The 13,981-nt window shown below is 45.6% G+C and overlaps 1 protein-coding gene across 7 annotated transcripts in view; it reads left to right on the forward strand.

Annotated features, from left to right (window-relative positions):
* Window positions 1–13,981, forward strand: part of NRXN3 (neurexin 3) — a 1,738,382-nt gene that overhangs the window by 1,122,257 nt on the left and 602,144 nt on the right. For 3 of the 7 annotated variants that reach the window (XM_010844402.1, XM_010844403.1, XM_010844404.1), the window contains exon 1: window positions 8,829–9,066. The exons of the other annotated variants lie outside the window; for them this stretch is intronic. In XM_010844402.1, the coding sequence (XP_010842704.1) occupies window positions 8,829–9,066 (238 nt within the window). Of the gene's footprint in view, window positions 1–8,828; window positions 9,067–13,981 lie in introns of those variants that run through there. 7 annotated transcript variants of the gene reach the window in all.

Below are 13,981 nucleotides of genomic sequence, written 5' to 3' on the forward strand. Positions count from 1 at the left end.
GGCCTGGGATGGAAAAGAGAAGATTAAAACCTTAAGAAGCTTATAATCTAGCAAGGGAAAAAGCCATCAAAAACAAAACAAACCATCAGTCCCATCTCTATGTTCAGCTTCCCATATACAATATGCTAAGTGCTAGAATAAAGGCATAAACAAACAATACAGAAGAATAGTTCAGTCAGTTCAGTCCCTCAGTCTGACTCTTTGCGACCCCATGAACCGCAGCACGCCAGGCCTCCCTGTCCATCATCAACTCCTGGAGTCCACCCAAACCCACGTCCATCGAGTCGATGATGCCATCCAACCATCTCATTCTCTGCCTGCCAATGCAGGAGACACAGGAGACATGAATTCAATCCCTGGGCCGCCATGATCCTCTGGAGGAGGAAATAGCAACTCAGTCTAGTATTCTGGGCTGAAAAAAATCCCATGGACAGAGGAGCCTGGTGGGCTACAGTCCATGGGGTCACAGTGAGTTGGACACGACTGAGCATCTAAGCACAAGAATACAACAAAATACTACGTAGAACCTACTTCAGAGGTACATTCTTAGTAACTTTAAAAAAATACTGAATTATGGTAAAATGCCAGGTAAATCCAATGGAAATTATTAAAGGATTTAGAAGCCATGCTTTTTAGCAAGAAGGCTAAATAATTGAAACTTATTGTTTATTTGAGAAAAGAAGGTGAGAAAATTAAGAGATGAGACAGAAAAGTAGCCCGAGAGACCTTCCATATCCCAAAGTAGACTGAAGCTGTGTGAGTTCCACCGTTATGTTGGAAAATGATTACTGATGAAATGGGGCTGGGTTCTGGCACTCCATATTATCTGATTCTGGGGCCATGGTGAGCTTTATTGTTTTGGAGTTGAAAGATGTTTGTGAGAAGAGTATGATTAAGCTGCTCCCCATTCTGCAAAATATATGGGCAAAAAGAATCCAGTGAGTCAGGTAACACAGGGGAATGACTTTCCATTCTACGTTTGGGAGTTGCAAGGGGAACTTTTTGTTTGCTAAGTCCTCTTGAGATTTGTCAATGAAAAGAAAAAAACCATCTGCAGAGATGTATTTCAAGGAGTCAGCTGGAGAAAAAGACAATTATTTTCACACTCACATTTATTGACCCTTTACTGTTTATACACACAGTGCCAGGCATTGTTTATACACACTTTACATGTAATACCTTTCTAAATCCTCACAGCAAGGCTTTTTGTTAGATAACATGATTATTCCCATTTCACAGAGGGAGAAGCTGTGATAAAGAAGGGCTAAGGACCTTGCCAACATTTTTCACAACAGCTAGAAAGCAAAATCAAGACGTTGAACCTAGGCAGTTAAGGCACCAGAGCCCCTGATCAAAATCAGTATGCACACTCTCAAAGTGTCTTCTAAATATTTGATTTGATAATTTCCCTATAAACATACAAATGGTGTTATTACTTCTGTTATTATATAACAATCATTCACTTTGTTTGAATCATTAAAACTGGATTAAGATGTACATGATCTCTGATAGCCGATGTAAGTTTAGAGAAGACTAACGGGAGTTTAAATGCCCCGATTTCTTTATGACTAACTAACTGAATCCCGTCCTCGATTAAAAGGAAGGTTGTTTCTATGAGAAAATAATTTCACTTGGATTTCCGAGGAAGCTGGCTAAGGTTTATATAGGAACATTTTATATATGTATTTTCTTTTCTTTAAAGAAATGTGTAAAATTCCAACAAAACAGATAACCCAGAGCCATTGATCAACAGATTTGGAAAATTTCCTAGAGAGATTTTTCTCTACATCCAGACTCCTGATATCCCAATTTCAGCCACAAGGAGGACAAGAGAACAACTATGGATGTTTGTGTGAAGGATAAATTAAAGGAACAGAAGCAACATATTCTCTAAATGATAAAATTATACAAGGATGCCGTTGTCTTTGTTTTTCTTTAAATCAAAATACATGTAGGAATGATACTTAAACGAATAAAGCTTCTCTTTTATACTCCCAAATATAAAATATAATCAAAACCTGCTTTTTTGCAGGATGGCTTTCTTAAATAAATGAGCAGAAGGATGAATTATGTGGCTATAAATAAACCCACTGACATATAATAAAGCAAAGTTCGACTGTTTTATGGAACCCTTGGCTATATTTATAGCCATGTTAACAGTCACCTGTATTTTTTCAGGACTTGGATTTCATTTCACGTTATGAGAGTTTAGTTTTTGTTTTTCCCTCTTCCCTAAACTTACTATTTGGAACTGTGTTTCAAGAGAAATGTAAGGATTTCTACTCTGTATATTTGGGGAGAAAAAGGGTCCTTGCCAGAGTTTAGGGCTCACAGAGAAACAGACTGCCCCACTGCTTTCTGTGTCTGTGCCGTCAGATCAGCTGGACCTGCAGCCAACAACTGGATGGGCATCTCTCGCCAGCAGCAAAGTGGAAAGCTGGAGGCTCTGCAAAGCGAGAAAAGGCGTGTGCAGGTGCAGAGAGAATGTCTTGTGAGAGACTGACAGGGCAGCAGTGCGTTAGATTCCTGGCACCTGACACCATTAAGTACTTTCGTGGGATGTACTTTAGGAGCCAGAAAATTCCCCAGAGTACTGCATAGCTGAGGTTTCCACCAGGTGGCTCAGTGGTAAAAGAACTTGCCTGCCAATGCAGGAGACGCAGGTTCGATCCCTGGGTCGGGAAGATCCCCTGGAGGAGGAAATGGCACCCTACTCCAGTATTCTTGCCTGGGAAATCCATGGACAGAGGAGCCTGGTGCGCTGCAGTCCATGGGGTCACAAAGAGTCAGACATGACCGAGAGACTGCACAGGTACGCATGCACACACCAAAGCAAGACAAAGAGTGTCAGATGGATCAGGATTCTCGCATATTATCTTGGGACAGTCTTTTTTTGGAGGCGGGGAGGAGAGGAAGGGGGAGATTAAAATGGGGGGGGAGAAATCTATAGTGCTAAATTCTGCAGCCTGAAATAATAGAGAAACTGAGATATTAACCCAGGCAAATCCAGCCACAGGCCTTTTTTTTAAAAAAAAAGCTGCATTTCATTCAGAAACTTAAGGTTCCAAAAAGTCTGGTTAGGATGCCATGGCGGTTTATCCAAGTGGAGCTAAGCGTGGTTGTTCCTGTGAAATTATTTATACTTTTCAACTTTAAATCTGTGGTGAGCATAACGTTTCTAAATCTATTTCTCTCTCTCTCTATCTTAAAAACAGACTCTCATCTTCATGTAGCTGCATGCTTCATTCCTAAGTGTTCTCACTCAAAGGACCCACTAGAAAAGATAACTCAGAGGGAAAGAGGGGAGTCTTTTGTGGTGGTCCAGGTGAAGACAAATCCCTTTAACCAGAACTGCAGATGCAGGCAGTATCTAGGGGTTGTCCCTGGAGCTGAAAATCTAAACAACAGCAACCAACTTAATAGATCAGCCTAATATAAACCCGGGGCTTCCCAGGTGGCGCCGTTGGTAAAAAATCCACCTACCAATGCAGGAGACGCAGGTTCGATCCCTGGGTCAGGAAGATCCTCTGGATAAGGAAGTGGCAACCCAGTCTAGTATTCTTGCCTGGAAAATTCCATGGACAGGGGAACCACTGAACCATGGTGGGCTACAGCTCATGGGATCGCAAAGAGTCGGACACGACTGAGTGACTGAACATGCACTCTCCGTGTAAATTCTAATAGACCTGAGAATGACGTGAATTAGAAAAGGCGTCTAAGTAGGAATGTGTCAACTAGAGGAAGAGAGAAGAAGGAGAGAAAGGAAATGAAAAAAAATTTTCAACAATGTGTTAAATTGGAGGAGGACATTGCTTTTTATCAGGATAATTGTGGATTGCCACTTGAAAGAGAAAGAAGAACAATAAACCAGTCTTGCATTTGGCCTCTGATAGATCTTCTCTGTGTTCTACTCGGTCCCCAAGTGGAATCAGCCTTACCAGAATTCACAGATACTTCTTTTGACATTTTGTGAAAAGTAAATAAATAAATGATAAGTATGACAAGTCAAATGAATAGTTCCAGCTGTTATGCACCAGTGGCATTTCCAGGTTTTGTACTGCATTAAGGATTTATTTTTCACTTTGTTGCCTAGCAGAGAATTAATTGGAAGGTCCATCTAAACTTCCCATCCTTCCTTGGGATTAAGGGAAAAAAATACAGTCTCCAATACTCAATGCCAATTCAGAAAAGAAGAAAAGCATTAAGTGGATAGGTAGTCAACTCATGATCTCTGCAAATATGTGTCTCTGGGGGTCAGTGTCACTAGAGCCAGATAAGTATGTCAGTGGAATAAATGGTATATAAAAATACATGCATATAAGGTTGGAAGGGCTTCCCTGGTGTCTCAGCTGGTAAAGAATCCCACTGTGACCCAGGAGACATGAGTTCAATCTCTGGATTAGGAAGATCCCGTGGAGAAGGGAACGGCAACCCACTCCAGTATTCTTGCCTGGGAAATCCCATGGACAGAGAAGCCTAGTGGGCTACAAGGCCATGGGGTTGCAAGAGTCAGACACAACTTAGCCACTAAACCACACCACATGAGGTTGGAAATTGATCCCTTGGATGCATTAATTCAGCAAAGGTTTACTGAGCTTCTACTCTGTGCTACGCACTCTTGTGCACACAGAAAATATAGGGGAGACCAAGGCAAAGGTTCAACATCCAGGGAACTGCCAGGCTTTTTAAAGAGACAGACCATGAACAAATATAAATAAAATAATTTCAGAAAGTGGAGTGCTTTGAAGAAAACAGAACATGGTCATGGGTTAAAGTACCTTTTGGGGTGGTTGTAGCTTACTTTAGATGAGGGTCAGAGAGGGCTTCTGAGGAGGTCACATCTGCAATGAAAATCAGATGAAAATCTTAGGGAAGAGTGTTCCAGAGAAGAGGGCCCAGCATGTTTAAAGGCCTTGAGTTGGGAAGGAGCTTTGCACACTCAAGAGCAAAAAGCAGCTCCAGGAGACGGCGGGGTAGAGAGTAAGAGGTCATCTGGAAGAAGATGGAGTTGGAGAACTAGGTATAAGCCAGGTCATCTAGGTCTCTTTAAGGCCATGATACAGAGACTAAATCCAAAGCGCTGTGAGATTCCATCTGGAGGAGGACATCAAGGAGTGGTTGGATTGAATGGGAATTATCATCTGCGTTAATGGAGGATGCCTAGGATATTAATATGTATTTTTTTTCACTTTTGTCGTAATAGTTGCCTGAGACCCTAAACATGTACTTAAACTTTTTGGAGTTTTAGCTTATTTTTCTATTAAACAAAAATTACTACCACTCTTTACTGCTATGCCACATGCTGTATATGCATTATCTCATTTAATATTCCCAAGAACCTTATAAGGGGAGGAGGAACTATTCCCATTTTACAGAGAAAGAAATCAGGTCTTAATCAGGGTGTAAATCAGGTCTCCATCAATCACCCCTCTCTCTTATTGTGCTATTGTTGAGTACACGTTGCTAGTTTAAAACATTATGTTGATGGGCCACAACCCAAAGGCATGTAAAATCACAAATGAGGGCCATCCCATCGGAGGCTGTGGATCTTGAATCACCCTTACAGCCAAGAGCCAGAGCATCTGGGATGACTGTGCACCATTTACTGCAGGCAGCAGGGATCTTCAGGAGAACACCAATTTCCTAACCAGAGCACCAAGTCACCATCATAAAGTCTCAAAGGGACTTGATACTTGACCTTGAAGGCAAATCATTTCTAGCTTTGATATCTTTATGTTAGAGACAGATAATGCTAACTTATTCAACATCTCTTCAAGGTGCCCCAAGAATGAATAGGACTGTCTTAATCTCTTATTCTCAGTCAGGAGGCCTGAGATGTCTCTTGAGAGCAGGAGTATGATAGGTGCTATAAACTTCTTTTTAAAAAAGAAATGCTGCCTAAGTGCTGAGTGTGTGTGTGTGTGTGCGCATGTCTCTCTCGCTATCTATACACACACACACACACACACACACACACACACACACACACACATATATATATGCATACTCAGTCGCTTCAGTCGTGTCCAACTCTTTGTGACTGCATGGACTATATAACCTGCCAGACTCCTCTGTCCATGGAATTCTTCAGGCAAGAATACTGGAGTGGGTTGCCATGCCCTCCTTCAGGGAATCTTCCTGACCCAGGGATCAAACTCACGCAACTTATGTCTCCTGCATTCACAGGTAGGTTCTTTAATACTAGCGCCACCTGGGAAGCCTGTATATAAATATATATAATCAAGCGTTGAAGAATTGATGCTTTTGAACTGTGGTGTTGGAGAAGACTCTTGAGAGTCCCTTGAACTGCAAGGAGATCCAACCAGTCCATCCTAAAGGAAATGAGTCCCGAATTTCATTGGAAGGACTGATGCTGAAGCTGAAGCTCCAGTACTTTGGCCCCCTGATGTGAAGAACTGACTCACTGGAAAAGACCCTGATGCTGGGAAAGATTGAAGGCAGGAGGAGAAGGGGACGACAGAGGATGAGATGGTTGGATGGCATCACCGACTCGATGGACATGAGTTTGAGCAAGCTCCAGGAGTTGGTGATGGACCAGTGAGGCCTGGCGTGCTGCAGTCCTCGGGGTGGCAAAGAGTCAGACACGACTGAGCGACTGAACAGAACTGAAGACATATAGACATGATTTAACCAGCAAGTGTCCTGTAGTATATATGATGTGATTTAACCAGCAAGTAGTATTTCCTTACTTCTCCATCCCCGCCCCACCCCCAAATATACTGTGCTTTTATAACTAAGGGGAGTGGAAAGGAGGGAGTCAGAGGCAGCAACAGCAAGACCCGGGAGTCCAGGAGGCTGTCGGGTTTCTGTATCACACTGCTGGCTCAACAGCGTAGTGAGAAGTTGGGGGGTGAGGGGTGGGATGGAGGCTGCCTCGTCCAGAACATCACCGTTTGCTGGCCGAGCTCTGGTCTGCTTCCTCCTGGAGTAACAGATGGCCACTGCGGGCCCGCCAAGCTTCTTCCTGCCTCTCCGCTGTCCCCTGCAGGTTCAGCCTGGATGTAAAAGCCGCACTCTCTTTTCGTGCCCAGAATCCTGGAGGCCCGGAGGCTCTACTCTCCGGGGGCCGCGTGCCTCTAAGGCCAGGGCAGGCCAGACCAGCCACTCTTTCGCCAGCCGACTCAGCCCTCACCTCTTCTGAAGTTCTTGGACCAGCCAACCCCTGGGTCCTGAATTCCCAGAACATCCTGCCCACCAGGGGTGGGAGCTACCTTCTCCAAGGGCCTCCCCCGGGGGAGCGCATCAAACCTCTCACCCTCCTGGGGTCCATCTCGCCGCCTTCACCTTCGAGAACCAGGACGCGCTGCCGCCATTCGCCCCTCGGTTGGGCTCGTATCCCCTTCGCCCCCAAAGAGGCACGCCCCCGGAGAGTGGCCCCGCGATGCTGACCACCAGGCCAGGGGGAGCGCGCGCGCGCTCGGGCACTACCGCGTGCAAGCCGCTCCAGCGCTCCTGCTGACTCAAGGGGTTGATTTTTATTTCTATCTGGGGCGACTTCAGCCTTCGCTGCCGCCTGCAGTTTTTTGTTTGTTTGTTTGTTTGTTTCCTTTCCAATTGCCGGAGTTTGGCTTAATATGCCTGGGAGAGGAGCAGGGATCCGGCGATCAAAAGGCGCAGGGCGCGCACACACACACACACACACACACACACACGCTTGTGCTCACTCCTCCGGTAGGGAGCCGAGCGTCAGCAGGCAGGGTGATGGTGCGTGCGCGTAGCTCGCGCGGGGGGTAGACCAGCGTGCACTTGAATGGGGAGGGCCGGGATTCCGGGGCGCTCGGGCCCCTCCTCCCTCCGAGCCAGCCAGTCCCTCGGCCGAGCGCTCGGGCTGCCCTGATTTGCTCTCGGGAGTGCGCTATTTGCATACGACTTGCCCATTCGTGAATCTGGCGCCCCAACTCCTCGCTTCGCTTCACCTGTGCCTCCCGGTTCCGCGCGCTTTGCAGGCGCCCGCCCGCCTCCCGGCCAACTCGGCCGCCCGCCGGGCACCTCCTCGGGCGCCTTCGCGGCTCTCCCGCCCCGCCTCTCTGCGTCCGGGCCACGTCGGTTTGGGTGGCCGCTCCGCGCTGGGTTCCTCCTCCTCCTCCTCTTCTCTCTCTCTCCGGTCGTTCTTGTTCCTATCTTCCTCCGGCGGCTGTTGCCTTTTCATCCCGTTGAGACACCCGGCCCGCAGGCGGCTGCTCCGTGGCGCTCTTCCAGAACTCGCAGGGTTCACAGCCTCCGCCTCCCGGAGCCCTTCCACCGAGTCTCCGAGGACCCCGCGAAGAACTCTCAGCATCTGCAGCCCTCCTTTTCCTGGGAGTTCTGCATTGCATCGCTCGCCAAGTTGGGGGGAAAAAATGTTCAAACTGCTCGGATGTTGGGATAAACTAAGCTGAACCTACTTGGGTCTCCTGCCGTCTCCTCTTCTTCCTTCATTTCCACCTTCCCTCCGTGTGGCTTCCCGGAGTGTGCAGTTAAGTCATCCGACCCGAGGTGCCCCGCGGAGACCAGGAGGAGCTGCGAAGGGCCTCCCCTGACATGTGTGGCATTCCGGGGCTCCCTAGGAGGGTTGCTATACCTGGGTGTACTTTGGCATCGTAAATTTCAGCTCCAAGAAAGGGGAGCTTTTGCCTTATATGTTTTTTTTCTTTTAAGTAGTTTTTCCCCCCCATCATCTGTCTTGAAAACGGTTATTCCTTCCCTGTTTTCCAAAATCCGGGCGAGTATTCCTCCTGCTATGATGGGCCCCTGGGCATCATGAACTTAATTATTCCTCACTGGCTGGAATTCAAACTGCCCATCCGTGGTGGTCCTGTGCGTTGACCATGCACCTGAGAATCCACGCGAGACGGAGCCCTCCTCGCCGGCCGGCCTGGACGCTTGGGATCTGGTCCCTTTTCTGGGGATGTATCGTCAGCTCTGTGTGGAGTTCCTCTAATGTAGCCTCCTCCTCCTCCTCGCCGGGGTCTCACTCTCAGCACGAGCACCATTTCCATGGCAGCAAGCATCACTCAGTGCCTATTTCTATCTATCGCTCCCCTGTTTCCCTTCGAGGAGGGCACGGTGGGTCTCTCTGCTCTTTATCCTTTTAATGGGGCATAGCAATTCTGTAACCCACTCGCCTTTCAGGTAATGTTAAGGGTGGGAAAAGAATATGAAAAAAAATGGATTGAAAATCATGAAAAGCATCGCATGTGCATGAGGGAAGAAAATGCCCAATTTCCCCTATAAGCTGGTGTTTTCTGCCCCGTTCCCATTTTCTCTAATGGGTCCTCCCCACCTGGGCTGGCTTGCTTATTCAGGGCTGCGCAAGCACTGGTATTCTCCTCTTTGGAACCCTCTGCTTCCTTCACCCAACAGATGGCAGGCAACTTATCAGATAAGTCCCGAGTGCTGCACTTTTGAGAATCCATTCATTCACCTTGTTTTTACCCTTCTCTCTGATCTTGTTGGAGAGCTAGTCCTGGGAAAATAGCAGGCAGCAGGAATCCTTATGTCTTCAGCCTGAAGTTGATTGAACTGCTATAAAGTGGTTAAGCTTGGGGAGTGGGGGAAAGTAGCTGAGTGTAGAGAGGCAGAAAATATTTTTTTAATAACCAGTGGTTATTAAACTGTTCATGTGCACAGCTTTAAGTTTGTCCACATGTCAGATGGAGAGAGCAGCTATGATGAAAATTATACCCCTAATATTGCTAACTACCTAGGAGGAGGCAATGCATAAGATAAGGCAAAGTCCATTTATAATTTACCCAAGTGTAAACTGTTGCCACTTCAATCTCCCTCTGATGGGAATTTGTTTCCACTAAGGGTAGCATGGGTGGGCTTGTTCACACCATGCAAGTGTGATGTGTTTTGCTCTAAACGACCCTCCTTGCATAGCGAGTGAAAGAGGAGATCTCTGGCTCTTAAAATGACAACTCAGCTTTGAGCAGGCTACCTCTGAAGAGAGAGGGTGATGTCTGCCGCGGAGGGTGGCGCTTGCTGTAGTAAACTGTTCTGAAGATGAGAGCTTCGTTGTTTGTTTACTATGCACTCCACTCTGACGGCGAGGAGACCAGGGATCACAGAGCCCACCTGCAGGAGCAGCCCTTTGGGGAGCAGCGAGAGCGAACCGCCCTGGAGGTCCCCTGCCCTAGCGTGTATTTTGAAGACCTGTCACATCCAGACCCCACTGGGAACGTCCGTTCTTCCCACCGCCTCCAGGCCCTGGGTTCCTGCTCTGTGCAGTGCTGGCTGCAGTGTTAAGTGGAAGCACATGGAGAAAATGCCAGCACGTCCTCTCGCTCTGATTCTTTCTTTACATTTTATTTGATGGAGTCGTCAAGCGGCTCAGAGCTTGTCCTGGTTGGTGGAGAGGAGGTGGTGGGGAGGAGGGAATGCTTGATCTTGATCTGGTTGCTGTTTTCTCTGTAATTCCTGCTGGGTTTTGGTGTAGGCTTTCAGAAAAGAAAAAAAAAAAAAACATAGGAGAGGAAAGAGCCACAGCCACCAAAAAGGCAAAAGCAATTTCATGGAAATAAAAACTCAGTTTCTAAGGAGGAGAGGGACTGGCAGTGGGGGGTGGGATTGTAAAGGGTGAGAAAGGAAAAGAGAGGGGTGGGAGATGGAGGAAGCCAGACAGACTATTACTAATAGCCATAATTAAACATGGAAATGCTCAGCAATAATTAGCTAAATTTTGCTAATTAGTGTAAATTATCAGCAGGGAGATGAAGATATGCATTTGTTAGAGGTTATATAGGCTAGCAGGGTCTCTATGCTTTCTGTTCGGGATATAAACAGTTAAAAGCAGCAAGTAATTAAGTGAGGGAATGTGCAGTACTTCCCTGGGATTCTTAAATCTGTCAATCTCTTCCTGTCCCCTTGGCTCTGTCCCCCTTCCTCTCTCAGTCAGCTGAGGGGCCTAGAGGAGTTGAGCCCAGCACAGGTTAAGCACAACTCTTCTCTATTTACTTTATTTCTTCCCTGATTGGTTGCTCAGGACACTCTAAATCTTCTTAACTGGTTCCCAGTCTACTTTCTCATTAACCTACATCTGATAAGATTCGGCGCCACAGAAAAAGGAGAACCAAGTAAGTAAATGAGTAGAGATCCTAGAAAAGGTCCTCAGTTCCCATCAGAGCTGTAGAATGCAGTGAACTTAAGAATCTAGCATGACTGAAGACAAGGAAGCTCACAAAATCAACTCTTTATATATCTCCTTTCAATCCTGAAGTCCCATCCCATTGATCTGGGCTTGAAGACTGGATGCATCTATATTAGGCAGGCTCCTTGCATGTTTAATTCATATTTTGGGACTTGAAATGAAGAGAAGCAGTAAGCAACAAGACACCCCAAACTCTGGCTTCAATCCCATGTCTAAGCTGTGCCCTCTTCTGCCTGAAAGGACCAGAAGACCCCTCAGTGCTTCCTTAATGTCCCTCATTCTTACTTGGAGTACCCTTGCTTTCCCCTCATCCAAGACAAAGCCTTAGCTATCAGCAGTTGTTTTCAAAAATGTTTTGGATGGAGGTGGTAGGAGGCTAATGGTTGTTACTCACAGTTTCCTCCAACCTGATTCCAGAGTTAAAAGCAGCCGTTTCTACTGTCTGTGAGGAAGTAAATGTCCTTCATTCTGGTATAAATGAATACTAGGACCTTGAGTCCAATTATGGTCTCTGGACTCAAGGAGATGTTTTTTTTCTTTCTTTTATTTTTTTTTATTCTACCCTTGTTCCCTTTGTCCATTTCCTGAGAAGCTGGAGGTCCTCAGATCTGCCCTGTTAATGAGCACCCCCTTTGTCTAAAACCTCCTATCCTATAGTGAAACTCACACAAAAACAGATGGAAGAAAGAGAAATCCTCCAAACAGCTGATCGTCTACCCAGGCTTGATTCTGTTCTTTAAAAAATTTACTATGTATAGATTTTGCCTAAAATCTTGATCCCAGGGCAGCCTAGAGTGGGCTGAGCTCCTTTATAAGCTGGGAAGATTAAGCTCACCCCTGCTGGAGTATGCAAAATAGTTTTAGGTGAAAATTGTGTCTCTGAATAGAATGAACTCTCTTCTCACTTGGAGTCTAGTAAGCTTTCACCCATTACTCAGTCCCTTCTCTGAGGCTTGTTGCTTCCTTACGTGCTGTCTTCTACTGAACTAACATTTATTGGGTATTTACTATGTGCTAGGCTGTGTGTAACCTGCTAAGGATAGAAAACTAAATATGGCATTGTATTGTTCAGCATGGAATAATTTCAGAAGTATTTGGATCATCTGTGAAAGATAAATGCTTGTATAAATTTCAAAAATAGGAGGGATGGGACAAGGATCCAGATACCCAACCAAATTAACTAGTATGAAATCTACACATCCCTTGTGAAATGCAAATTTACAGTGTTCTGTTATTCAAAATATCCCTTCAGGTATTTTTCTTTCTCATCTTTATTTTCACACTTCTATGTCATGCTTGTTGAAGCTCCTAGGTAATTTAGTGCTGTGGGACATATAACTGGAGAAGGAAATGGCCATTCACTTCGGTATTCTTGCCTGGAAAATCCCATGGACAGAGGACCCAGGCAGGCTGGCTTCCATGAGGCTGCAAAGAGTCGGATATGACCTAGCGACTGAGCGTGCATGGGACGTATAGTTTTATGTGTCTGTTCCCTGTCTCCCACCTTTAAGAAGTCCAATGCGCCTCCACTTAAAAGTGTCTCAGTACTTACAGTTTAAAAAAAGTGTGCTCTTAGGAGCCTAGGTGTACTTAATATGTGACTTCTACTTTGCTTTCCACAAAATAGCAGAGCTTTCTGGCTCTTTAGGCATTTGGGGGCATAAAACTCAGTTTTTTTGTAAAAGAAAAAAATACACCGCAAGGTATTAGAAGAAAGCCTCTTGACCAGAAACCTCTGTGTGTGTGTGTGTCTGTGTGTCTCTGTGTGTGTGTATGTCTGTGTGTGTCTTTGTGTGTGTGTCTCTGTGTGTGTGTCTGTGTCTGTGTGTGTGTCTGTGTGTCTCTGTGTTTCTGTGTGTGTGTCTCTGTGTCTGTGTGTCTCTGTCTGTGTGTCTGTCTGTCTGTGTGTCTCTGTGTGTATGTCTGTCTGTGTGTGTGTCTGTGTGTCTGTGTGTTTCTGTGTGTGTGTCTCTGTGTCTGTGTGTCTCTGTCTGTGTGTGTCTGTCTGTGTGTGTGTCTCTGTGTGTGTGTCTGTGTGTGTCTGTGTGTGTAGGTAAGTCCTCTTTGAATCATCTTAGCAAAGGTGGTGGTAGTAGTCTCCCTTGTGATCCATTAGCCAGGAGTCTGTCTTGTAGGAAATGATGCTTCTCATTCATTGTCACACAGTTCCATCTCTGAAGTTTTTCCAGACTTGGGGCTTGTTTTGCTCTGATCTGTTTAGCACTTTCTATTGCTCAGCCAGCTGCTTTCTAACCATTTTCTTTCTCCCTCCCTTCTTGGGATTCAGATTGCTGAATAATTCAGAGTGTTGGTTGACAGATAAAATGGTAAGATTTATATGTCTTTGGCCTTAGTGATGAATTAATTAAATTGGCTTCTCTTTCTCTCTCTTCTCTAGATGCTTTGGTGTCTCTAAAGTTTGCTGGCAAGTGGTTGCTCTGGAGATTAAATTGTTCTTGAAAGGCCAGTGTAGGAGGATTATACTATCCTAGTGTATATTTCTTTAGGACTTTTAATATAAATCTTTGTCGGAGTGGGCGATGGAGGTGAGGGCTGCCATATCCTAAGGAAAAGAGAAGAGGAAATTGGAACACTTCCTTTTCAGGAAAAATAAACCCTTTACCGAACTGGCTGATGGCTGAAATTCAGTAGTAAGATCTTTATTGTTTTGTTGTCTGGAAGACATAACATATTGTGCTTTACATTTTAATGAGTGAATTGATCAGACCTCAGAAAGCTTTTTTCACTAGAACCCTGTGTAATCAGGGAGAGAGGCAAATTTCTTAAGATAAAACTTGAACGTAATCATACTTCCTTTCTTATATTATTTTG

Source organism: Bison bison, unplaced genomic scaffold (genome assembly GCF_000754665.1).
Source record: "Bison bison bison isolate TAMUID 2011002044 unplaced genomic scaffold, Bison_UMD1.0 scf7180017864201, whole genome shotgun sequence".
NCBI classification, from domain to species: domain Eukaryota; kingdom Metazoa; phylum Chordata; class Mammalia; order Artiodactyla; family Bovidae; genus Bison; species Bison bison.